The sequence below is a fragment of the Pelophylax lessonae genome (assembly GCF_965119305.1).
Source record: "Pelophylax lessonae genome assembly, chromosome: 8".
Taxonomy (NCBI): domain Eukaryota; kingdom Metazoa; phylum Chordata; class Amphibia; order Anura; family Ranidae; genus Pelophylax; species Pelophylax lessonae.
In genome coordinates, this window is record NC_138775.1 from 39,173,030 (window position 1) to 39,199,359 (window position 26,330).

The 26,330-nt window shown below is 45.7% G+C and overlaps 1 protein-coding gene across 1 annotated transcript in view; it reads left to right on the plus strand.

Annotated features, from left to right (window-relative positions):
- SHQ1 (SHQ1, H/ACA ribonucleoprotein assembly factor) overlaps positions 1-26,330 on the plus strand; it is a 197,045-nt gene that overhangs the window by 54,717 nt on the left and 115,998 nt on the right. The window contains exons 6-8 of the mRNA XM_082266435.1: positions 4,092-4,204; positions 21,370-21,524; positions 25,197-25,250. Of these exons, the coding sequence (XP_082122561.1) occupies positions 4,092-4,204; positions 21,370-21,524; positions 25,197-25,250 (322 nt within the window). The remainder of the gene's footprint in view (positions 1-4,091; positions 4,205-21,369; positions 21,525-25,196; positions 25,251-26,330) is intronic.

The window sequence follows — 26,330 nt, forward strand, 5'->3', positions numbered from 1 at the left end:
CCCCCCAACTCCTTTCTTTCTCTCCCACTTTTTCTATCTCACACTTTTTTTTTTTTTTATTACCCTCCCTGTCTCTTTTGCTATAATTTCTGTCTCTGTTTCTCGGTGTCTCTCCTCTTAAATACTGTTGTTCTCTCTCTGTCTCTCTCTCTCCCTCCCTCTTTTGCATCACCAATTTCTGCCCCCCCCTCTCTTTTTTTTCCTTTTTCTCTTTCTCCCTCTCTCTCCCCCTTCTCTCTCCCCCCTCTCTTCTCCCCCCACCCGCCTCTCTCTCTCTCCCCCCCCCCCCCCATCCTCTTTCTCTCTGATCTTTTTTTTTTTCCGCCTTTCTTCCTTCCTTCCTTCCCCCTATGTATTCCTCTCTCTTCTCTGTTTTTGTTAGACCTTCCCTTTATTACTCTCTCTTCTCCTAACAGATTTGTCAATTTTTTCCTGGCACTGTGACTCCACCGTGTTTATTGCTCTTTATCTTTTGCTCTATTCTACTCGGTCACTTAAGTCCATCCTTTTCATCCATTTTTGTGTTATTTTTGTTTCCTCATCCAGTGTCTTTTCTTCCTTTTTGGATCTCTCATTGTCCCTCCTTCGTTCTCCGTGTCACTATGGCTACAGTGCTCTGCATCGTGCCGTGTTACATTGTACATATCCAGTACCTTGCAGAGCGCTCTGTTCATATATCACTAGCTGAGCTGCAGCCTGGCTCCGCCAACCTGCACCGCTGTCTGACTCACTTTAATCTGCTTGATGGACACCAGAGGAATTCTCCTCGGCTGCTGGTGACATCATTCACTCATCCTGACTGCCTCGTCTCCTCCATCTGTTCATCTTTCCTTTTTCATTGTTTTCTCTCTCTCTTTTTTTTTTTTTTCTTTTTTTTTAATTATAATCAAATCCCACAAACATACCAGACATTTTTTTTTGTTTCCTGAATGCTTAAAGAACCACACCATCCAAAATTTGTATTTGCTGGCAAGCTGGTTTAGCTGCTTTTGGGGACGCCTGGGCAAGTTGTGCCCAAATGCCAGGGTCATCACAAAGCCAAATGGTGCCCTGGAGTAAAATCTCTGTAATGTAGAACTAATAAAATCATTGGCAACAGCAAAAGACAGACACATTTATTTGGGAAAAGGGACAGAGACCCAAACTAAAAGGCAGAAAATATCACCACTGGTGTCTCCAAGAGGTATAAAGAGACTATCATTCTGCTCCTTGAAGGGAAAGGGACAGAATCTCTTCTAAGAAGAAACCTCCACCCACTGGCCTTTTCCTTTCCAGCACTACCTTGGTGCTCCAGAGTCGGAAGCCAACACCTGTTTATGTTTAAGCTCCATGTTGGATGCTGTGGTGACTTCCACATGGTACTGATTCCAGATGCCAATGCCTATTTGCTATACTGTGTATGTATGTATATGTATATGTTTATATATATATATATATATATATATATATATATATATATATATATATATATATATATATATATATATATATATATATATATATATGGGTGCTATGTTTTCCCCTTAGGACAGGACTACCAAAAACCTCCCCTTATCTCCATAACTCTGTGTGTGGAAGCTTTTGCTACCTGCTGATTGGAGAGCTTAAGCTCTGACTCAGCAAGGGAGCATGTCAGACCTCTGCAGAGCAAAGGTCCTTCTATACAGTATGCTACACAGAGCAAAGTTTTACACATAAAGCACATGTGGGCCTTAAAGTGATTATAAACCTTTCCATATGCCCAGTGAAGTGACTGGCCTCAGGTGATACACCGGGATGAAACAAATCCTCCTACATATGTTGTACCTGTTTATTTGCAGTGTTCTCTTCTCTACAGCTGTACAAAGTCCACAATTTATAAAGCCTTTCTGAGCTGTCAGAAAACCAGGGGTGGAGCACTGGAATTACACACTGCAAATCTCAGTGAGGAGAGCTCTGAGAGCTGATTAGAGGAAAGGGACACACCCCCTTCACACAGCACACAGGCTGTCACTTGCATTGTACTGGAGCTCCCTATCAACTTTTTTCTCTTGGTGCTAGGAAAATGTGGCAGAAGTGACTCATGGGTAAAGTAGAGGAAGGAAGCAGCAGATACAAATGACACCTAGTGCTCTGGAATGAGAGAAGTACACACTATAGAGGTGGAGGGGTGGAATTACAGACTGCAAAGCTCAGTGAGGAGAGCTCTGAGAGCTGATTAGAGGAAAGGGACACACCCCCTTCACACAGCACACAGGAACAAAGCCAAGGCTGTCAATCACTGGCAGTGTAGTGGAGCTCCCTATCACCTTTTTTCTCTTGGTGCCAGGAAAATGTGGCAGAAGTGACTCATGGGTAAAGTAGAGGAAGGAAGCAGCAGATACAAATGACACCTAGTGCTTTGGAATGAGAGAAGTACACACTATAGAGGTTGAGGGGTGGAGGGGTGGAATTACAGACTGCAAAGCTCAGTGAGGAGAGCTCTGAGAGCTGATTAGAGGAAAGGGACACACCCCCTTCACACAGCACACAGGAACAAAGCCAAGGCTGTCAATCACTGGCAGTGTAGTGGAGCTCCCTATCACCTTTTTTCTCTTGGTGCTAGGAAAATGTGGCAGAAGTGACTCATGGGTAAAGTAGAGGAAGGAAGCAGCAGATACAAATGACACCTAGTGCTCTGGAATGAGAGAAGTACACACTATAGAGGTTGTGGGGTGGAGGGGTGGAATTACAGACTGCAAAGCTCAGTGAGGAGAGCTCTGAGAGCTGATTAGAGGAAAGGGACACACCCCCTTCACACAGCACACAGGAACAAAGCCAAGGCTGTCAATCACTGGCAGTGTAGTGGAGCTCCCTATCACCTTTTTTCTCTTGGTGCCAGGAAAATGTGGCAGAAGTGACTCATGGGTAAAGTAGAGGAAGGAAGCAGCAGATACAAATGACACCTAGTTCTTTGGAATGAGAGAAGTACACACTATAGAGGTTGAGGGGTGGAGGGGTGGAATTACAGACTGCAAAGCTCAGTGAGGAGAGCTCTGAGAGCTGATTAGAGGAAAGGGACACACCCCCTTCACACAGCACACAGGAACAAAGCCAAGGCTGTCAATCACTGGCAGTGTAGTGGAGCTCCCTATCACCTTTTTTCTCTTGGTGCTAGGAAAATGTGGCAGAAGTGACTCATGGGTAAAGTAGAGGAAGGAAGCAGCAGATACAAATGACACCTAGTGCTCTGGAATGAGAGAAGTACACACTATAGAGGTTGTGGGGTGGAGGGGTGGAATTACAGACTGCAAAGCTCAGTGAGGAGAGCTCTGAGAGCTGATTAGAGGAAAGGGACACACCCCCTTCACACAGCACACAGGAACAAAGCCAAGGCTGTCAATCACTGGCAGTGTAGTGGAGCTCCCTATCACCTTTTTTCTCTTGGTGCCAGGAAAATGTGGCAGAAGTGACTCATGGGTAAAGTAGAGGAAGGAAGCAGCAGATACAAATGACACCTAGTGCTCTGGAATGAGAGAAGTACACACTATAGAGGTGGAGGGGTGGAGCGCTGGAATTACACACTGCAAATCTCAGTGAGGAGAGCTCTGAGAGCTGATTAGAGGAAAGGGACACACCCCCTTCACACAGCTTACAGAAACAAAGCCGAGGCTGTCAATCACTGGCAGTGTACTGGAGCTTCCTATCACCTTTTTTCTCTTGGTGCCAGGAAAATGTGGCAGAAGTGACTCATGGGTAAAGGTAGAGGAAGGAAGCAGCAGATACAAATGACACCTAGTGCTCTGAAATGAGAGAAGTACACACTATAGAGGGATATGCAATGTTCATATTTCATGTCTGAGGTTTACAACCACTTTATTAATGGCAAAGCTATTAGTTAGAAAATTGGCCTTTAGATAAACTTACTGGATGGACCGCAACTGGTTAAATTGCCAGAAAACATCTGTGCATAAAGAGCGGAAAACAAAAACTTTCCTTTTTAATTTGGTGTTTTAAAACGGTGTTCTGGTTTTTCTTTACATCAGAGTTCATTCAAGGCTGCTTCTGATTTTTTTTTTGTTAAGCATTTTGCTGACTGTACACGGTTGAAAGGATGTTGTTGTTTCTTGCAGAGCCGACCTCTTTGAAGACAATGCTATTAAACAGTTGCTGAAGTACAAAACCTGGTGGGACGAGATACAGAAAAGAACCGCAAACGTTTCTTCAGAAAGTGAAGACAAAAGAGGTAAGATAGTCTGGAAATGTGTCGGTGCAGCAGTGCAAACAAAGAAAAGGTAAACTAACACCAAATATCCTCTGGGCCCTGCTGCACATAGCAGCCTTGATGTCCAGTGCTGTCGGTGTAGCACCGTACAGCGCAATACACAGACCCGGAGTGCGTATTCATCATAATGCTTGCAATGGCAAGGGCTCATTGGTTAGCACAGGCATATGATAATGCTGACCAATGAAAAGCACATCTGAGGCTTCTTTCGGTCAGGTGTCCCATACGGAAGTAGCAGCACTCATTACTCAGCTTGGTCACACTTACCACTTAGAGCTTACCATTGCAAACATAATACTCACTCTGGGGCTGTGAATTGCAGAATATGGCCTGCTACATTGGCAGCACATGGCCTCGTGACCACTATTTGCAAAGAGGTCTGGAGCAGTGGACAGCATATTTGGAGTTAGTTCAACTTTACATTTTTTGTGAAAAAGCTGAACTTACCTTTTATGGAAGACCTGAGCTGTGAAAGAGGTGGCCCAAAAAAGGGAAAGGACTAGTCCCTAGTATTGTCTGTGGTCTTTCTGCAGCTGATCTTTTTCCCGTTGAGGATTTAATATTCCTGGTTCCACTTTGTCTGGGTGTGTCACAATCGGGGTAGCAGCAAGACTTGCTTCCTAATGTCAGAACTGGTCTTCTGATGACTGGTGGTAAAATATTCAATAAGCGGCAGGAGAGATGGAGAAAGCACAGATCCACATAATGAAGGAAGCCGAAGCAGGCCGCTTCTTGCACTTCGGATCCTCAAGTACAGTTTTCTCTCCAGCAAGAACAGTGAGTGGAACAAGCAGTGACCTCACCAAATCTTTCCCCAAACATTATGAAACCATTAGTCCAAGGCAGCAGTGCTGAAGATGATCTCTTACTGCAGATATACAGCTATGGGGCTCAAGACACAGGACGATCAAGGCACAGGAAATGCACTGCTATTTTACAGAAGGAATTCCACAAAAAAATGTTGAATTTTCAGGATATTGCTTAGGCACAATTACCATTTCTGGATGTTCCCTCTAACACTGTAAATCCTCATTTTGAGTTGAGGTCCACCTATAGGGTATATTCACATGGTTGCCTTGTATGCTGCCCGAGTAGGATTGCCCTCCTTACCCTGCTAAAATACAGGCCTGAAGAAAAGAAAGGCAAAAAGGTAAAAGCAAATAGTAGAAGCATCTGGCATAAGTGCTGGAAGTGGGAATGAATACCTGGACTACCTGGTCCAAGATATGGTGAGACTAACAAATACAAAAAAAAGGGGGAGGGGGTGGGATTGTCATCCCTGGGAGTAGGGGAGAAAAAAAAAAAGGGTGGGGGGGTTGAGGGGTGGAATAGGGAGGATAGGGTGGCGGAGGGTGGCTTGAGAAGAGAAAAAGTGAGAGACAAGTAGGAAAAAGGGAAAGCAAGGAGATGTACTAGGCCTGGAAAACGAAAGAGAAACAGTCAAGACAAGAATGGAAAAAGAGGAAGTGTAGGCTTAGACAAGAAAAAAGCGGGGGCCTGTGGGTTGGGTGGTATATTAGAATGGTCTGGAATACCCAAGATGGTCAGAGGCAGGGTGGGGAGAGCAGAAGACCACCATGGGTTCCAAACTTTGGGGAACTTGGCATGAGAGTCATGAAGTACACTGATCATCTTCTCATGCAGCATGAGGGTAGTCAAAATGCTCTTCACCTCTGCAAAAACAACTGGGGCTTCCGCCAAGCTCTAGCAATAGCGCATTTTGGGGCAATGAAGATGTAGCTGGCCAGCTTTTGTTGGTATGAGCAGAGGCCTTGGAGGGGGCAGTGGAGAAGTGCATGCCGGGCATCTTTGTGGAAGGGTACATGAAAAAGGGTTGAAAGGAGGCCATAGACCCTAGACCTGAATACCACCAATCGTGGGCAAGACCACCAAATTTGAATCTTGTCCCTGCGTTGGCAACATCCCCTGAAGCATCTATTGTTGTATTATGGATTCGAATGAGCTTTGCGGGCCGGAGCCCAATACCAGCGGAGGAGAACCTTCTAGGCGGCCTCCATAGTGACCGTATTGAAAGAACATTTGGCGATGCATGACCAGGCCTTGCTCCAGACCTCTAAATCTATAGAGACTGCCAAGTCTCGCTCCCATTTGGAGACGTGCAGGTGGGAGCGGGACGAGCCCCCAGGATTACCTCTTTCAAGTGGCACGGGTCACACTACTGAACTGTGCTTGAGCACAGTACAGAGCAATCCCACTAGTAAAACTTTTGAGGGTTGAACTTGCTTGGGCATGGTACGTACATCCTAAATGCAACTAATTTACCTGGATCTGTGCTCATATCAGTCATCTGCTAATCCTCTGTACAGTGTGAGCTATGGGAGTGGGATTCTCTAAGCTAAGTGTCTCCAAACTTTTCAGTATGAGAGCCACAGCATATATTTTACAAATATTTGCAAGCCGAAAAAAAAAAAAATCAGTTTTAGAAATAAATGAATACATTTAAAATGAAAGAACAAACACACTCCAAGAAATAACTTAACATCAGAAGCCTCCCCATCACATCAGAACACCCCCCACCAATTGTCACAACCCCCCCTCAGTTCACATTGGAATGCCGGCTTCACATGAGAAACACCCCCCCCCCCCCATCACTTTAGAGGCCTCCCTGCATATCAGAGACCCCCCTTATGTCAGGGTTCCAATAAGAGTCCCCCTTTACATCATGGTCCCCATCAGAAGCAGAGGCTTACTGATCTGGAGACTGAGTCTAAGGCTGCATTCACATGTCAGCGTATAATCGCGGGCAGAACCGCCGCGGTTCCGCCCGCGATTCTGAGATTTATTGCAAATCGCGGGACGCCTAGCGTTGCCCGTTGATTTGCAATAGCCCCCAAAACGCCGAGCGATGTTGCCGCGATTTACGCCCGCCGAATCGCGGCAACATCACGCAAACAAAATCGCGGGACGCAATACACTCCAAAAAAGTACGAGAGCTTCTTTGGAGCGTATTGCGTCCCGCGATTTTGTTTGCGCGATGTTGCCGCGATTCGGCGGGCGTAAATCGCGGCAACATCGCTCGGCGTTTGGGGGGCTATTGCAAATCAACGGGCAACGCTAGGCGTCCCGCGATTTGCAATAAATCTCTGAATCGCGGGCGGAACCGCGGCGGTTCTGCCCGCGATCATACGCTGACATGTGAATGCAGCCTTAAGATATGCCACTGACCCTTAGGCAAGTCATAGATGATGCGATTTTCTTTCCTGAGACCATTGTGCAGGTAAGAAAATCTGTTGTTTCCTCCATTACTACAGTCATTGTTGATTGGGGGGAGTCCCTATTGTAGCGCTATTGGGCCCTGCCAGCAAGGAGCCTTCCCTGCCGACAGAAGACAATGAATACTGCTGACGGTTATAGCCACCGACAGTAATCACATACAAAACATCCAATAGGCTGGTTGTGCTGTAGTCAATTAACTTCAGTACAACTAGCCTGCCCATGCATAGATTAAATCTCGACTGGTCCCCACTGAACTGGCCAAGATTCAATCCATCTATGGTCGGCTGGCTTTACCACATGCTGGATAAAACCTCGCAGCAGGCTGGATGTGGCCCATGGACTGTAGTTTGCCGACTCCAGCTCTAAGCCAATCCTATGCTTTCACAAGTTTCGATAAGGGACATGCTGACAGAAGGAAAGAGCAGAGTGTTTAATTAGTTTGTTGCGCTTCCTTTACTGTTCAGTCACAGACTGAAGTGGGGTGCACACTAGTAGAAAATCTGCTGAAAATTCCCGTCCGAGGTAAAATCGTACAAATTTCGGCTAGTGTGTACACAACTTTCAGCAGCTGATGCCGACATTTTCAACGAAAAAAAAAACGGAGGGACAAATACCAAAATTTTTTATCGTCCGTCCCCAGCACGACCAATTTTCGTTTAATGTGTATGCAGTACGTCCGCTAAAAATCGGATACGAAAGACCACGCATGATCTGAAGTTGCTGACGACCCGGAAGTCTAGGAACAAACTTCCCCAAAAAAAAATTGGACCAGAACTTTTGTGAACATTATGCACTGTCAACTAAAAACGGTTATGACCGCTGAGCATGAGAAAGAAAAATCGGAGGATATCCTCCGATTTCCGTCAAGTGTGTACGAGCCTTAAGGTAAGGGAGGGAACCAGGCTATGTTGCTGAAATATGGTATAAAAAAGTGAAGTAGGTGACCAACCTGCCCTACCAAATGTTTGAATGGCTGGAGAAAATTAAAATCATTTAGCAGATAATACATGGAATTCAGCCATGCAATTAGCTGTTAGCCTGCAGCTCAACTCTGATGTCAGGAATGGGGAATTTCAACATCAGGAGAGTATGGATGAAGCTGTGCACCTTGGACGAGCGTTGACCTTTACATCACATCATTATTTAATGACGTTACAGGTCCTTAGGAAAGCCATGACTTTATATAATCATGGGTCGGCGGGTCATGAAAACCAAATGTGACTTATAATACCAAGAGTGAGTTATTGTGTAAAGTATAAACTTTGCTAAGATCTATCCAGTGATTCCTCCTAGGACGTTGTATAAATAAATTCCTGTAAAAGAAAGTCATATAAATAAGGTTTAGTGAAACCGGTTAATTGGAGCTCAGTGATGTCATGTCTTTATCATTCAGATGTATCACCGGGGTCTCTTTATGCTTTTGGTGAGTTGGAGCCAATGTAACTGCAAAATAGCACCATACCAAGAAAAAGTATGGGGGCTGCTGTTACTGAAAATGCTAGTTGCTTGGCTATTGCTGGCTTCATTATAATGTGATACATTGTTCTGAAACAAAGAAAACACCTAGACTACATACTCGCTTCAGGTCAGTGGCTCATAGAGTATTGAATAATTTCAGGCAAAATTACAGCCAATGGACTATAAAAATATAGAAGCAAGATATCCACGATTGCAGTGTACCTATATTTCTCTCCTTGCAGGTTTTTATATATACCCAATATTGGCTTTTTAACCAATTCACTTCCTTATAAATCATCCCTGGGTTTGAAGTGGCTAAAAGAAGCTGGCTGTTATTTTTTTCAGCTGACAATCGGCTGTTCATTAGAAGTGATCCATGCGACTCTACAGCTACCAAATCACTTTTACATTAGTGAGAAGGACAGCCCCCCCTCCCCCCTCTTTTCCTCGGGGGGGGGGGGGGGGGGCTGGACTGCAGTAAACAGTCCCAATAGTCAAATCCAGAGGAGATCCAATGTCCTCTGTGACTAATGAACCCGGAAGCAATAAGGATTTTATCACTTCCAGGTTCAGAGCTGGCATTCTTCAGCTACTGTAGCCATTGAGCCATTAAAGCAGCTTATCAAGCACAACCTATACACAAATAACCTCACTGGAGGGCAGAGGAGACATTAGTCTAGTAGACCCGTCAACTGCCTATGCTCTCACATACAGGGCTTGTTAGTCTCATTGTAATAGAAATAAAGTTACATTTAAAAATAATAAAAAGGTGTAAAAAAATTATGTAAATAAAATAAATTTAAAAGAACCCCCCACATACACACAAATGTAAATGGTGACTGTGCCACATGTGTGAGGTATTGCTGTGAAGTTTGGAGGAAGAGGAACAATTCTAGGTCCATAGTTTTAAAAACGTACCTCCTCCATTGAAATCCATTGAAAAGCAGCAAGAATACTTAAAAAATGCTCCCATATTGTGGTTTTCGATGCATTTTTTGAATCACGTGACCTATGAAAAACACCATAAGCAAAGTAAAATCGCAAGTGTTTTCGAAGCTATTATTGGAACCTTTTTTTTTCTTTCGGCACAACGCTGAAAACCTTATTTCTCTTTCGTTAATTGACGGACACAGCTCCTGATCCTAACCATTGGGTTATACTGCCCCCTACAGGAGTAGGACACTAGGCAGAGAAATAGTCTGGCTATGCCTATGGGCAGTCCCAGGGGGTATACTCCCTCTCTCTGCTATAGGTTTTCTTCTCTGCCTAGTCAGGAGTAAGGACCTAGTTCCTTGCTGGGATCTCTGGTCCTGGCAATTGTTTTCCTTTTTAGGTAGATTTTTTTTCTCCTGTTTTTTGTCCTGTGAGATCTACAATCAACTGCCGGACTGGACAACGAGCTGGATAATCTAGATCCAGTGGTCACCCCAGTATGGCCAGCGAGCGCATGCAGACTTCAGCTCTGCGCTAGGTTGGCCGCGACATAGCCCCAACGGATGGGGCCTAGCCTGCGAGTTAAACGACTCGTGAGTTCGCATATGACCGGGTCTCGGCCCGAGTCTTAGCGTTTCTCCTGGCTGATAGCCCCCCATTTCGATGGGAAGGAGCTTATGTCTGGAGCTGTGCCCATCTAGTTCCTGGTATGGTAGGTGACATTCTCTACCTGGAGGGTTTTGGGGTGGATGTGGGCCCCTCCATGGTACGGTCAGATCCCCGGGTTCCCCTCCTTCCGGTTAGGCACCCCCCTCATCGGTCTGATAGTCTCTGTGGGCCAAATCACGCCCCCATCTGCCCCCCTCCTTTACTGACGATGAGGCTGTGGGTTGGCTTGGTCCACGGCCTAGGGTGGGGGCAGGGTGATGTGCTGGCGATGGAGGGGGGGGGGGGGTGCGCCGCCGTGGACTGACTGTGGGGGGGAGCTGTACCTGGTGGGGGCTCATGCCAGGGGCCCCCTTCCTTCCTGTCCGATTTTTTGAGGCCTAGGGATCTCTCCTGGGTCCCTGGGAGCCTTGTGGTGCCACACAGGGCTGCCATTTTACTGTAGCCTCTGTGCTCAATGCAGGGCAGCCATGTTTGTGTAGTCCGGTGGGCATTTTGCAATGGTTTGCTATTGAAACTAGTGGCAGCCATGACAGTTGAGCCCTGTGGGCAGCGATTTTTGTCAGTGGGAGCCCCTCCTCAACCCCTGGTGCTGACTCCTGGATCGTTTCACTTACTGATTCCTGCACGTGGAGTGTAGAGTGTAGATTGCCGCACGTGGAGTGGCTGCAGGTGCCTGTTTCTGCTGGGTGGTGAGTCTGGTGGGGTCCTCTCCCTCTCTGCTGAGGATCGATTAGGTGCTCTACTACTGGCAACCGAGTGGTGCTGCAGGAGCGGTGGGGGTGTCCCTTAGCAGTGTTTTTACGCCTTTTCTTGTGGGGTACCCCTATTGACTCATGGAGTCTTTGAAGCACATTTCCTCACCTGATCCCCTCTGAGGCTGCAGGGCCCTCCGGGTCCCAACCATCCATCGATGCACTGAGGGTGGTCCTGGAGTCCTTTGTGTCCCGGGCGCAGGTGGTTTTTGGGCGACGGGCTAGCAAAAAGCACCCCCTGCCTCATCTGTCTCCTCAGATCCTGAATCTGATTCAGCAAACGCGGACGTGGGTCACTCTGCTGGGTCTGCGACCACGCGCCCTAAGTTCTCAGATAGTGAGTATGATTACTCCACTTCTGCAACCGCGCACGAAAAGGCGCTGATGGGTGCACTGTATGTATCTGTGCGTGAGACCCTAAATATGGAGGATGCAGCTGAAGCTGCAACAGAGGCGTTGGTTCCCTTTGGCACTCACAAGTCATCCAGAGTGGCAAAGGTGTTTCCTTTCCCTGGCTATTTTGACAGAATTGTTGCTAAAGAGTGGGAACGACCAAAACGTCCCCTTGTGGTCCCTAAGCGATGTGCTATGTGGTACCCCTATAAGGAGACCCTTCTTACATGGGGCTGTTTGGGGCAGTACAAGACCTGTTCCTTCAAGGGGTGATTTGCCGGTTCAGACATCGAAACGTTTTCAGGGTTTTTACTTAAACCTGTTTACAGTTCCCAGGAAGGAAAGCAAGGTGCATCCAATCCTGGACCTCAAGGCTTGAACTGCTTTGTGTGGGTGCAGAAGTTTACAATGGAGTCCATTCGCATGGTGGTGGCATCCCTACATCAGGGGGATTTTCTTGCCTCTATCGACATCAAGGATGCTTACCTTCACATTCCAATATGTGCCGGTCACCAGGGCTTCCTCCGCTTTGCCGTGGGGGAGGAGCATTATCAGTTTGTGGCGTTAGCCTTTGGTCCCGCCTCTGCTCCTCGGGTCTTCACAAAAGTGTTAGCCCCTGCTAGCAATGTTACGCCAACGGTGGATCGCAGTACTTGGCTAATCGGACGACTTCCTGCGATCAGAGTCTCCTACTGCTCTGGTGGAAAACCTGGAAATCACCATACGAACTCTGAGGAAGTTGGCTGGATTCTGAATTTTCAGAAGTCTGCTCTGGCTCTGTCCATGAAACTGGACTCTTTGGGCCTGTCTCTGGACTCGGCCTTAGTCAGAATGCTCCTTCCTCTGGACAAACTCCAGAAACTGCTGGCTGCGATTCATCTCCTGCTGTCCAGCAGATGGTCATCCCTGGCATGCGGGTGCTGGGCCTAATTGTGTCTACCTTTTTTGTGGCGTTTCCATTTGCACAGTTCCATACGAGGTCCCTGCAAAGGGAGACTCTGGCCAAATGGGAAAAGACTCCGCAGTCTCTGGACAATCAAATCTGGCTGAGTCAGGGAACGAAAGAGTCTCTGATGTTGTGGTTTCATTTTGCAGCGCTTCGGCTGGGCAAATCCTTCCTCCCCTTGTATTGGACAGTGGTCACCATGGATGCCAGCCTGTACCGCTGGGGAGGCGTCCTCAGCAAAAATTCTGCTCAAGGAATCTGGACACTGGAAGAGTCCAGACTACCGATCAAGGTCTTGGAACATTGAACGGATCGTCTTCACGGATGTCTAGTGCGCATTCAATCCGATGCCACGGCCATGGCTTATGTCAATCACCAGGGAGGCACAAGAAGTGTCCTGGCGGCACTGGAAGTAGCCAGCATTCTAAGGTGGCCCCGTGAGGTTAGTATTATCTGATTTACGCCTTTCCTCCTCTCAAGCTCTTGCTAAGACTTCTATGCAGGATCGAGGCAGAAGGGATTCCAGTCATCTTGGTGGCTCCGGACTGGCTTTGCCGGGCATGGTATGCTAATCTGGTGCGACTGGTCGCTGATGTTCCTTGGAAGCTTCCTATCAGGGAGGATCTGCTGTCCCAAATACCAATCTTCCATCCTGCTTTACAATCGCAGGCTTTGATGGCTTTGCTGCTGAACGCCAGGTGCTGAAGGATAGAGGTTTGTCAGTGATTCCAACGCTGTTAAAAGCTAGGAAATCTACTTCGAGGAAGATATACCATCGTACGTGGAAGATGTACATTGCGGGGTGTGAGTCTCTTAGGGTTCATCCTCGTTCTTTTTCGGTGGTTCGGATCTTGACCTTCCTTCAACGGGTTGTTGAGCAGAAACTGGCCTTGAGTACTATCAAGGGCACGGTGTCGGCCTTAGCGGTCTTCTTCCAACAGCCCTTGGCCACACACTCCCTGGTGCGTACCTTTCTTCAGGGAGTTCGGCACTTGGCTCCTCCAGTGCGGTCTCCGTTACCACCTTGTACCTCAATTTGGTGCTCTCAGTCCTCCAGAAGCCTCCTTTTGAGAATCTTCCCAATGGTTAAGAAGATCAAGGGCTGTGTCCGTCAATGAATGAAGGAGACAATGGGATTTTTGATTTACCGTAAAATCAATTTCTTTGATGTTAATTGACAGACACAGCACCCACCCCTCTGTGGAGTTGTAATTCTTCTGACACTGCTTGTAACAAAACTGAGTACCTATAGCAGACACAGGGAGAATACCCCCTCAGGCTGCCCATAGGCATAGCCAGACTTTATTTCTGCCTAGTGCCCTACTCCTGTAGGGGGCAGTATAATGCAATGGTTAAGAAGATCAGGAGCTGTGTCCATCAATGAACATCAGAGAAGTGGTTCGGTAAGTTACAGTAAGTCAAAAATCCAGTTTTTCGTCCCATAATTTTGTATCACTAATATTAATAAGGTTTTTTTTCTTTTATAGCACCTTTTAAAGGAAACTTCTCAAAACGCTTTACAAAGAAAACACAAGAAATACACAGGGTAACATAAGGATCAAAAGGGACAATTTTTTGAAAGCTTGTCTAAACACATTCAAGTAAATTCTAAAAACTTTTTTCTTTAGAGAAGATGATTCTCTGATCTTTGGAAGTGAATTCCAGAGTTTTGGGGCATAGCAGGAGAAGGCTGTGTCCCCCATTGAGTGTAGGTGAGTTGAGGGGACACACAGAAGACCAGAATTTGAGCAGCAGAGGTTACAGGGGTGGGAAGTTGATAAAAGTTCAGAAAGATAATAGGGTACCAAGCCATTAAGAGCCTTATAGGTGAGCAAGAGGATCCTAAAGTCTATGCGAAACCTGGGCTAGTCCAAGGATTCCAGGATAGGGGTAATATGATCACTCGTACCGGACATAGTCAGGATTCTGGCTGCGCATATTGAAATTGATTAATAGTGGATTTAGATACACCAGCAAGTAGAGCATTGCAGTAATCAAGTCGAGAGAACACAAATGTATGGATCAGCTTTTCAGCTACAGTGTATGATAGCAGAGGATGCAGCCGAACAATGTTTCTCGAGGAGAAAAAAGATGTTCTGACAACATTTTGTACATGTGGATCAAAGGTTAATTGAGCATCAAATATCACCCCTAGATTTTGCAATTTAGACTGAAGCTTAACTACAGTGCCAATGATGTATAAATGATCAGGATTAGCCTTACATATTTGATGGGCGGTGGCAATAAGCATGACTTCAGTCTTGTCACAGTTTAATTGAAGGAAATTATGGGCCATCCAAGTTTTTATGAATGGTATGATACTTCCAAAATACAGTAACATTATCAGTGGAATAGCCAAATATGGCATCTTTTCCAATCAATTTATGCCTTCATATCGTATCCTTTTTTTACGAAGTGACAGGTACCCTTTAGTAATCCAGAAACCATTAGCCAGCATATGTTGTGTATAGTTATCAGGTTTCTGTAGCGTTCCATATGTCTGACACCTAGTGGTAGCAGAGGGAAGTACAGGATGTTGGATTTGTTCAGTACTCATTTTCCCTCCAGGGGGGTAACTGGATATTTGTGTATAGTCTTCTATGTGTTTGTCATACCATCACCTTCCCTTAAACATTTTATAATTTTTTCCCTTTTTAGCCAAGTGGCAGCTTTATTTTCCATGGTATGGGCTATTGTGCCCCCAGTCTACGCCACACCCTGGGTAGCTGCTTTTGCTGATATCCCTTGCTTTCATATTAACCTCCTGAACCTCTCCTTTTCCCTAACCATTAGTGGTCATGTGCACTGCTCTATGCAAACTACAAATCCCATAGTGCATAATCCCTATTCCATTTTGGGAGTGAGCGAGGGTGGCTTCATTCCAACATGCAGAGAGACCACGGAGAACAAATGTATGCCACCCTCCAATAGGAAGTCAGATCACAACAGCAAAAAAACAAAACAAAACTTGGAGGTTTAGAGGAGAATGAGGGCAATAAAGAATGACCACAAATTAGAGCAATAAAAAAAAAAGAGTTAAGAATACATATTTATCAATATATTCTTTTTTTTTTTTAAAACCAGATTTAAGTGTCACTTTCAGAAAAATGCAGTAAAAACTGTTATGCAGATATTGTCACCAGTGTATTAAAGTGAATTTATAATCAATTTTTATTTATTTTCTTAATTTTGTTCAGAAACGTATACATTTTTAGTTTTATTCTTAGTTAAAAAAAAATAAATAAATTTTCATTTAAATATTCAGGATTTACCAATAGCAGCCTGCAGGTGGCAAGCTGAAATTCTGACATCTCCTCTGCATTTTTCTTTACCGGCTGATTTATTCCTACACCTTTAAAAAAGCAGGTTATCAAATTATTTAGGCTTCATTCACACGGGGCGTTCTACAGTGTATGCCCTTGCAAGGACCGTGTTTACTCATACAGGTATGAGTGTGCCATACATCCTTTTGCAGGCAGTCCTATTGAAGTTAATGGAGATGCAGCAGCTGCACAAATGCTGATGCTGCTCCCAATTTGAAATTTTTGTTTGTACAGCCGCAATGTCCCCTTTGACATCAATGGGACTGGGATGGATGGAACACCTGTGTATCTCCGTGTGGGTGAACATGGCCCTCTCAAGGGTGAACGCTGTAGTACGCTCCTTGTGAACGTGGCCTTACACACAGAGGAGGAACTCTCAAACCTTCCCACCCACCAGCAGAGATTGGACCACTCTAGGTTTTTGATCTACAGAAACAATCAGGAAGGGCTGCAGTACTGCTGGAACCTCTTCTTCGAGCACAGTGGCTTAGTTGCTAGCCCTCCAGCCTTGCCACACCAAGGCCCCTTTCCCACATGGGAGTCCGTCGGCGGACTAAATTTTTCTCAGCGGGGGATCGATCCGCCGATCCCCCGCTGAGCAGGCGGATGGCAGCTCTGTCTCTGCGCTGTGTGCAGAGGTAAGGGGGGGGGTGAGAAAGTTGATAAAAGTTCAGAAAGATAGTGGGGTACCAAGCCATGAAGAGCCTTATAGGTGAGCAAGAGGATCCTAAAGTCTATGTGAAACCTGAGCCAGTGCAAGGACTCCAGGATGGGGGTAATATGACCACTTGTACCTGACCTAGTCAGGATTCTGGCTGCACGTATTGAAGTGGATTAATATTGGATTTAGCTACACCAGCAAGTAGAGCATTGCGGTAATTAAGTCGAGAGAACACAAATGTATGGATCAGCTTTGAAAACCTGTAGTAAAAACAGAAAAATAATGATTACAATATTACAAAAAATCAGAAAACGTTTTAGCGCACCTTGCTTTGGCGCTGTAACTTTCTATTTTGAAAATGTTTAAACTGGAGCAAAATCAAACAGGGTGACGTGCCCAAAAGAGAAATCCACCATAAACCGGCCGCAGGCAGGTTATAGGCTTCCCTGGGGCACAAACTGATGTACATGTCTTCATGATTGTTTTCTGTATTGCTTTGTAGAATTATGTTGCTTCTGTGTAATTCAATATATAAATGTTACATAGTTTTCCACACAAATGTTCGGAGCATTGCTGTGCTAGTTTATCGGTGTCATGGACTTCGACACAGAACTGCTGTCTTGATGCAAACCTGGGTAATGGGTCTACATTAGAGTAACCCCTCTTTCTGCTATAGCGGTTATGGTGCACTGGGACTTGTAGTGCTGCTGCTGCAGCGGTGGGTTGGTACTTTACAGCAATTTTTACACTTTATGCTGGTAGTCCCAGGTTAACCCATGGAGACCCTGGAGCAAGTTTCACCACCTAACCCCCTCTCAGAGGCTGCGGGGCCTGCGTCCGTCTGCTATGACGGCGGTCCTGCAGTCGTTAGTGTCCAAGATAGATATGGCCCTCAAAATAGGATGAGTAAAACGCATACTCCTCCTTCACCTGCATCCTCTGTTTCCTCAGACTCTGAGGTTGATTTTGCCGCCATGGGTGCGAGTCACCTTACTGGGTCTGCGTCAACGCACCCTGAGTGCTCTGATAGTCAGGATGATTTCTCTTCCACTATAGCTACGCATGAAAAGGCGCTGGTGGATGCACTGATTGTATCAGTGCGGGAAACTTTGAAATTGGAAGACACAGCTACTGCTGTGTCGGCTAGATAGGTGTAATTTGGTACCGGCAGAACATCCAAAGCGGCAAAGGTATTCCCCTTTCCCACCTATTTCGACAACATTGTCACAAGTCAGTGGGGTTCTCCAAAACGCACTATCGAGGTCCCTAAACACTTTGTGAGGAAGTATTCCTTTTGAGGAGTCCCTGTTAAAGAAAGTGACAGTTCCACCTGTAGTGGACTCTCAGGTTTCCAGGTTGAATAAGGCGACCCTGCTCCTGGTGGAGGACTGTGTCCTTTAAGGACCCTTTTGACATTTGACAAGAGAGCTGAATCTCTGGTCCGATAACTTTTTACCATGGCCGGTTCTATTCTGCGGCTAGTTTTTGCCATAACCTTGGTTTCCCAAACCTTAACAGAATGGGCTAAGCTCCTGCCCCAGGATTTGGAAGGGGGACAGTCCCCTTCTGAATTGGCGGTGCAGGCGATCCAGCTGGTCCAGGGGTTGCAGTATATCTGTGATGCCTCTCTGTATGGCCCCCGTAGCCTGCCAGGAGCAAAGAATCTCGTCACAAATGTGGCCATTTCTTCTTGGTCCATAAGTGGTCCTTTCGTTCTTTGGGATCTAAGGACCAGGGATCAAAATCCACCTGTAACCCCACAGCGGGTTCCAAGAGGTCTTGGCCTGGTAAGCTAAGAGCGTGTTCCTCCGGCACCGCAGACAAGCCCACTTCTGCCTGAAGGGGCGCCCTCACCTGTGTCTTGGGTGGGGGAACGTCTTTGCTTCTTTCAGATCCGTGGACCTCATTGATTGAAGACAAATGGGTCCACGAGTTGGTTCGGTACGATTAAAAGGTCGAGTTTCAGTCCTTGCCTCTGGCAAGGTTCTTCCCTTCCAACCTGTGCTTGTCCCCAGATCGTCTACAAAGTAGTCTTGTACAGGATCTGCTTTAACAGGGGGTCATTGTGCCGGTTCCGGAATCAAAACGCTTTCAGGGGTTTTATTTAAACCTATTTACTGTTCCCAGGAAGATAGGCAAGGGCCGTCCAATCCTGCACCTCAAGGCCTTGAACCACTATGTGCGCGTTCAGAAATTTCGAATGGAGTCTATTCGCACGGTAGTGGCATCCCTTCATCAAGGGAATTTCCTGGCCTCTATCGATATCAAGGACGCTTACCTTCATATCCCAATATATGTCGGCGTTTCCTTCGCTTCGCCGTGGGTGAGGAGCACTATCAATTTGTGGCATTACCTTTTGGTCTCGCCTCAGCTCCTTCAAAAGTTTTGAAGGGGATTGCAGTACTGGGGTACTTGGACGACCTCCTTCTGTGAGCAGAGTCTCCAAATGCCTTAAGACAGTCAGGACATTTTGGTGCGTACTTTGCAAGAGTTCGGATGGAAACTGAATTTCCAAAAATCTAAACCGGTCCCGCCCACCAAGCTGGACTACCTGGGGCTGACCCTGGACACAGCTTCAGCCTGGGTATTTCTTCCGGAGGTGAAACATCAGAAGTTGCAGATTGCGTTAGGGCTTCTGTTGTCCAACCGACGGTCATCTCTCAGGACTTGCATGCAAGTGCTGGGTCTGATGGTTTCCACCTTCGAGGAGGTTCGGTTTGCTTAGTTCCATACCAGAGCCCTACAAAAGGAGATTCTGGCAAAATGAAAGCCAGGTGCTGAGGGTAGAGGGGTGTCTGAATCAGTGATTCCTACGCTGTTGAAGGCTAGGAAATCTACTACTAGGAAGACCTATCATTGAGTTTGGAGGGCATACATCACTTGGTGTGAGTCTCAGGATTGTCTCCCCCCCCCCCCCCTTTCCTTTTCGGTGTCTCGTGTCTTGGAGTTTTCAAGGAGGCGTAGATCCGCTTTGGCCTTGGGTACCATTAAAGGCCAGATTTCGGCCTTGACAATTTTCTTTCAGCACCTGTTGGCCACAAATTCCTTGGTTCACACATTTGTTTAGGGGGTTCGCCACCTGGCTCCCTCAGTAAGGTCTCGATTACCTCCATGGGACCTCAATTTGGTGCTGTTGGTTCTTCAGAAACCACCTTTTGAAAATATTTGTGAGGTTCCTCTGCTTACGCTGTCACAGAAGGTAGCCTTTTTGGTGGCTATTACTTCCGCACGCAGGGTGTCGGAGTTGGCTGCACTGTCTTGTCCTTCCCCTTACCTGGTGGTTCACAGAGGCAAAGTGGTACTTCATCCCTCTGCCGTTCCTGCCTAAGGTCGCCTCTGGTTTCCATTTAAATGAAGACATTGTGTTCTAAGCCTAAGCTTGAGGACTCGAGGGCATACAATGCGATTTAGAGGAGAAGCGTTTTAACCTCAGGCAACGTGGGGGGTTCTTTACTGTTAGTGCTACAAGATTGTGGAATTCTCTACCACAAGAGGTTGTTTCTGCGGGAAGTATGGTGGCTTTCAAAAGACTCTTAACGTATATCTCAAGGATCAGAACATTCAGGGGTATGTGAGATGATTACAGCTACACACACCTACACAGGTTGAACTGAATGGACTATTGTCTTTATTCAACCTCATCTACTATGTAACTATGTAAGCATCCTAAAGAGATTGCCTTACATTCTTTGGATGTGGATCGGGCAATCAAGGTGTACCTGGAGTCGTTTCAAAAATCGGATTCTCTATTTGTCCTTACGGATGGTTCCCGAAAGGGGCTGGCTGCGTCTGCTGTGACCATCTCCAGATGGATCAGGCAGACGGTGGTGCAGGCTTATTCCATTAAGGGTCAGGATCCTCCTTTCCCTGTTAAGGCGCATTCTACAAGGGCGCTTAGTGCCTCCTAGGCCTTCCGTCATCAGGCATCGGTTGTGCAGGTTTGCAAGGCGGCTACCTGGTCGTCCGTGCACACTTTCACAAAGTTATATAAGGTGGATGTGTTTGCATCTGCAGATGCTTCTTTTGGCCGCAAGGTTTTGCAGGCCGCTGTTGGAGAGGTTTAGCCCTCTTTGAGGGTGTATTTTTTTTTTTTTTTTGTCAGGTGAGCTTCAGTTGTTCTTGGTGAGCCCCTGTTTTTACCTGGTTGGCAACGTTTAGACTTTGGGAAGTTTGATTCATGCTGTGTTCTTCCCACCCCTCATATTGACACTGCTTTGGGACCTCCCAAGAGTCAAGATATGAAGCTGTGTCCGTCAGTGAACGAAAGAGAGAACTGGATTTTTGTCTTACCGCAAAATCCTTTTCTCTGATGTTCACTGACGGACACAGCACCCACCCCTCTATAGAGTTGGGTTTTATCTTCTTCTGACACTGCTTGTTACAAAACTGATGAGCTATAGCAGGAAGTGGGAGTATACCAGCTGGGACTGCCCTATAGGCGTAGTCAAACTTTTTTCCGCCTGGTGTCCTACTTCTGCAGGGGGCAACATAAACCCAAGCGTCAAGAATATATGGAGCTGTGTCCGTCAGTGAACATCAGAGAAAAAGATTTTATGGTAAGACAAAAATCCAGTTATTTCAGATCAAAGCCTCTTCTAACCTTATTTAATGCACATTTGTTTTTCTTTTGGGATAGCTTAGTGTTTTGTGTGTGGTCATCTATGTTTGGGCTATAAATGGGCTGAGTTAGAACTTACTGAGCCAAATTTTTCCAAGGCCAAAATTAAATTTTTGCCTCTTTCACCTTTTCACAGTCACGTTTACAGAGAAGGAGAAGGAGCAGCTGAGAAAATTCACCAACAAGTCCTATCTGCTGGATAAGAGAGCGGAGCAGCTGGCGTACCTAGGTCTGATCGATGTGCTGCTGGCATACTGCTATGAAACCCGTGTCACTGAAGGAGAGAGAAATGTAAGTGGATTTTTTTTCCCCTCTCTGCGTTCTGTCTGGAGGATTCCGCCGTAATAGTCCTGTATTATGGGGAGCAGCCGGCCTCTCTGACAGGCGAGGCGTGCAGACGGGGAATGAGCAATAATCTGACAGGTGAAAAATGAGTTTCTCTCTCTGAAAGGATCAGCTTCTACTCTGCTGTTAGAAGCGCTTCGCAGTAGATTAACCCGATAGTGAGAAGCCGACCGCCAGTCTTGCTGGCTCAGAACAGCTTTGTGAACTGTAAGAGTTTCACAGGACAGAGACATTTCAGGATGGGGCTTGTAGTGCTCACGCAGAATGGCGAAACCATTTAAAGGCCTTATCTTGTGACCAAAAACCAGTAAGAAAAGGCTTATCCAATGGTCATGTGCAAAATATAAATACTAAATGTGGAGGAGTCAAAAGATATAAGATTTGAGGACATGAACTCTATTCTATAAAAAAACAACTCTTAAACAGACCCTGTCCCCAGACCATTAATTTTAACAAAAATCTTCCCATAAAATGATGCACTATATTGTCAAAAGTATTGGAACGCATGCCTTTACTTGCACATGAATTTTAATGGCATCCCAGTCTTAGTCAATAGGGTTCAATATTGAGTTGGCCCACACTTTGCAGCTATAAACAACTTCAACCCTTCTGGGAAGGCTGTCCACAACGTTTAGGAGTGTGTCTATGGGATTGTTTAATCATTCTTCCAAAAGCGCATTTGTGAGGTCAGGCACTGATGTGGACAAAAGGCCTGGCTTGCAGTCTCCAATTCATCCCAAGGTGTTCTATTGGGTTGAGGCAGGCAAGTCAAGTTCCTCCACCCCAAACTCACTCATCCATGCCTTTATGGACTTTGTTTTGTGCACTGGTCCAAATAATTTGGTTGGGGGGGGGGTGGGGGAGACTATGGTGTGGGGTTGTTTTTCAGGGGTTGGGCTTGGCCTCTTAGTTCCATTTAAGGGAACTCTTAAGGCATCAGCATACCAAGACATTTGGGATAATTTCATGCTCCCAACTTTGTGGGAACAGTTTGGGGATGTCCCCTTCCTGTTCCAACAGGACTGCACACCAGTGCACAAAGCAAGGTCCATAAAGACATGGATGGGCGACTTTGGGGTGGAGGAACTTGACTGACCTCAATCCAATAGAACACCTTTGGGATGAATTAGAGCGGAGACTGTGAGCCAGGCCTTCCCGTCCAATATCAGTGCCTGACCTCACAAATGTGCTTCTGGAAGTATAGTCAAACATCCCCATAGACACACTCCTAAATCTTGAATCTTGTGCACAGCCTTCCCAGAAGAGTTGAAGCTGTTATAGCTGCAAAAGGTGAGCTAACTCAATACCGGACCCTGCGGACTAAGACTGGGTTGCCATTTAAGTTCATGTATGTGTAAAGGCAGGTGTCTCAATGCTTTTGACAAAATAGTGTATATGTATTTTAATGTATTTTCTTTCTCGTCCATTGAGGGACACATTAGAGGACAGGAGGACGGGACACTGGCAAAAAAAAGAAATAAAATTGTAGCCCAGCCCAGGTTAACCCTTCTTACTCTCAGCATGCCTCTATTTTTTTGCAAGTGTTCTAAGATATCTTTTCTCTGTTTTGCAAGTTTAACCTTTTTCGCTAGCTTTTTTACCCCACCTTAGGATTGCCCCTCTAATGTGTTTTTTTTTCCAATAAGGATTAAGCCCTGATAGGGTGAAATGCATTAGAGGGAGTGGTCCTAGGGCGGGGCTGTCATTATTATGTCTGTTGACTGTTTTCTACAGTAAATATGGTGCTTGTGATTCATCCATTGTATGATAGCCTTTCCTTTTATTTCTAACAAATTGCACAGGCTTGTCTACAGGTACATTAATCCTCTATGGCAGGGGTGTCAAACTCAATTTCATTGCGGGCCGCATCAGCATTATGGTTGCCCTCAAAGGGCCGGTTATATCTGTAAGACTAGATGTCTAGAGCACCCCATCTCCTCCCTTATATCAGATGTCAAGAGCCCCACCCTCCTTTACATCACAGTGCACCCCCTTACTATGTGCCAGAGGTGGGAGACTCAAGTCGCATGACTTGACTTGAGTCAGACTCAAGTCACCAGTTTGAGGACTTGAGACTTACTTGACTAAAATTAATAAAAGACTCGACTTGACTTTGACTTGGTATTCATGACTTGAGACTTGACTTTGACTTGAGACATATGACTTGAAATGACTTTACTTTTTTAAGTTATTAAATATTTGCATTTTCTCAAGATGTGTTAAAGCAAAATGAATGTGCCTGTTATGTTTCTGACACCACAGTCACTTAAAACACCTCAGTGTGTTCTGATTTTTAGGACACTGGCTGTTTAACAATGGAAATACTTAACATGTTTTTAGTGACTGTTGTGTTGAAACATGACCGGACGAAGGATTTTAAGCTGTTTGGGCATTCAAAGTGTTTCTTTAATATGCCAAGAACAAAGCACTAAGCAGTTTTGTTAATGAAAATAAAACAAAACCTTTCCTGACCACTGACTTTTAACTGATTTAAAGGTGAAAATTGGGGTAGATCAGTATTTTGATTTGATTTGTGACTTGACCAAAATAAATGACTTGACTTGCTTGACTTCTAGCAGGGACTTGACTTGACTTGCTTGCTTTTCGCCACAGTAACTTGGGACTTGCTTGAGACTTGAAGGTTAAGACTTGAGACTTGCTTGTGACTTACACATGTGTTACTTACTCCCATGTCTGCTATGTGCTGCTACCAGGAAGAAGCCAGAGGGCAGAGCTGGAAAGCAGAAAGTGCAGGGTCTGGAGGAGAACCAGAGTAGGACTGGAGTCATCTTCTGGAGTCTGCTGAACTGGGATGGACTCGGGCATGTTTGGAACCTAGTCCCACTCCCAACCAACCTGAGCAACTCTGCCATAAAGCAATCACTGCACACCACCAATCCTAGGCAGTGAGGCATTTCCCGGCCCGCATCTGGACATACACAAGCTGCCTATGATTGGCGGTGTCCAGTGATGGCCTCCTGACAGAATTACTCAGGTGGGTTAAGACTAGGATCCGAATACACCTAAGCCCATTCCTACTGCTAAATGCTGAGACGAGGCGAAGCAGAGCAGAGCCAAGGAGGTGCTGCGGCAGCACAGAGAGGTGCAAGATCTGTAGGAGTTCTGTCCTCCTCTTTGCTGCCAACTGATGGGGGGAGCAAAGACGAGCCTCTCTGTGGCTGCACAGAGAAATTCAGGATCTGGCTGAGGAGTTCTGTCTTCCTCTCTGCTGCTGACTTTGGGACAGGGTGGGGGCGGTGAGAAGGTGTGTGCTGCTGGAGAGGTGCGAGGGCCACATGAAATGGCCTGGTTGGCTGAATTCGGCCTGCAGGCTTTGTGTTTGACACATAAGCTCTAACGGAAGCAGTTTATGCTGTGGTGGCTCTGTGGGATCAGCACTCCCTGATCTACATCTTTCCTCCCCTGAAATTCCGTCCTCGTCTGCCATGGTGTACAGTAGAGGTTCTTCTAAGGGTTTGGGGAGGAGTAAAGGTTAATGTCTTGAACTTTTTTCTTTTTAATGGAATAGAAGACTTATGTCCTAATTAGTAGTGTAATCTATACTTTTCAGCATCAAACTGCACTTTTTAATGTGTTCTCTGTTTTCATCTATTGCAGGTTGAGTCTTCATGGAATATCAGAAAACTGAGTGGATCTCTGTGTTGGTTTGAGGTATTTACTTACCAACTTATGGTTTCTGCAAATTGAATGTTACAATATTGGGGATATTTAGGAATATACTTGAGTATATTGGGTAGCGCTGCATGTTTGCTAATTGGATTTGGTTACAGATGATCAATTTCTGGTAAGAGGAGGTTATTTCTTTTTTGCTTTTGTTTTTTATTTGTCCGCTTGCCATTATTAAAGCTATTGTCTGGGCATAGAAACATAGAAACATAGAAACATAGAATGTGTCGGCAGATAAGAACCATTTGGCCCATCTAGTCTGCCCAATATATCTGAATCCTATGAATAGTCCCTGGCCCTATCTTGTATGAAGGATAGCCTTATGCCTATCCCATGCATGCTTAAACTCCTTCACTGTATTTGCAGCTACCACTTCTGCAGGAAGGTTATTCCATGCATCCACTACTCTCTCAGTAAAGTAATACTTCCTCATATTACTTTTAAACCTTTGCCCCTCTAATTTAAAACTGTGTCCTCTTGTGGTAGTTTTTCTTCTTTTAAATATGCTCTCCTCCTTTACCGAGTTGATTCCCTTTATGTATTTAAATGTTTCTATCATATCCCCTCTGTCTCTTCTTTCTTCCAAGCTATACATGTTAAGGTCCTTTATCCTTTCCTGGTAAGTTTTTTCCTGCAATCCATGTACTAGTTTAGTAGCTCTTCTTTGAACTCTCTCTAGAGTATCTATATCCTTCTGGAGATATGGCCTCCAGTACTGCGCACAATACTCCAAGTGAGGTCTCACCAGTGTTCTGTACAGCGGCATAAGCACTTCTCTCTTTCTACTGCTTATACCTCTCCCTATACATCCAAGCATTCTGCTGGCATTTCGTGCTGCTCTATTACATTGTCTTCCCACCTTTAAGTCTTCTGAAATAATTACTCCTAAATCCTTTTCCTCAGATACTGAGGTCAGGACTGTGTCAAATATTCTATATTCTGCCCTTGGGTTTTTACGCCCCAGGTGCATTATCTTGCACTTATCCACATTAAATTTCAGTTGCCAGAGTTCTGACCATTCTTCTAGTTTTCCTAAATCCTTTTCCATTTGGCGTTTCCCTCCAG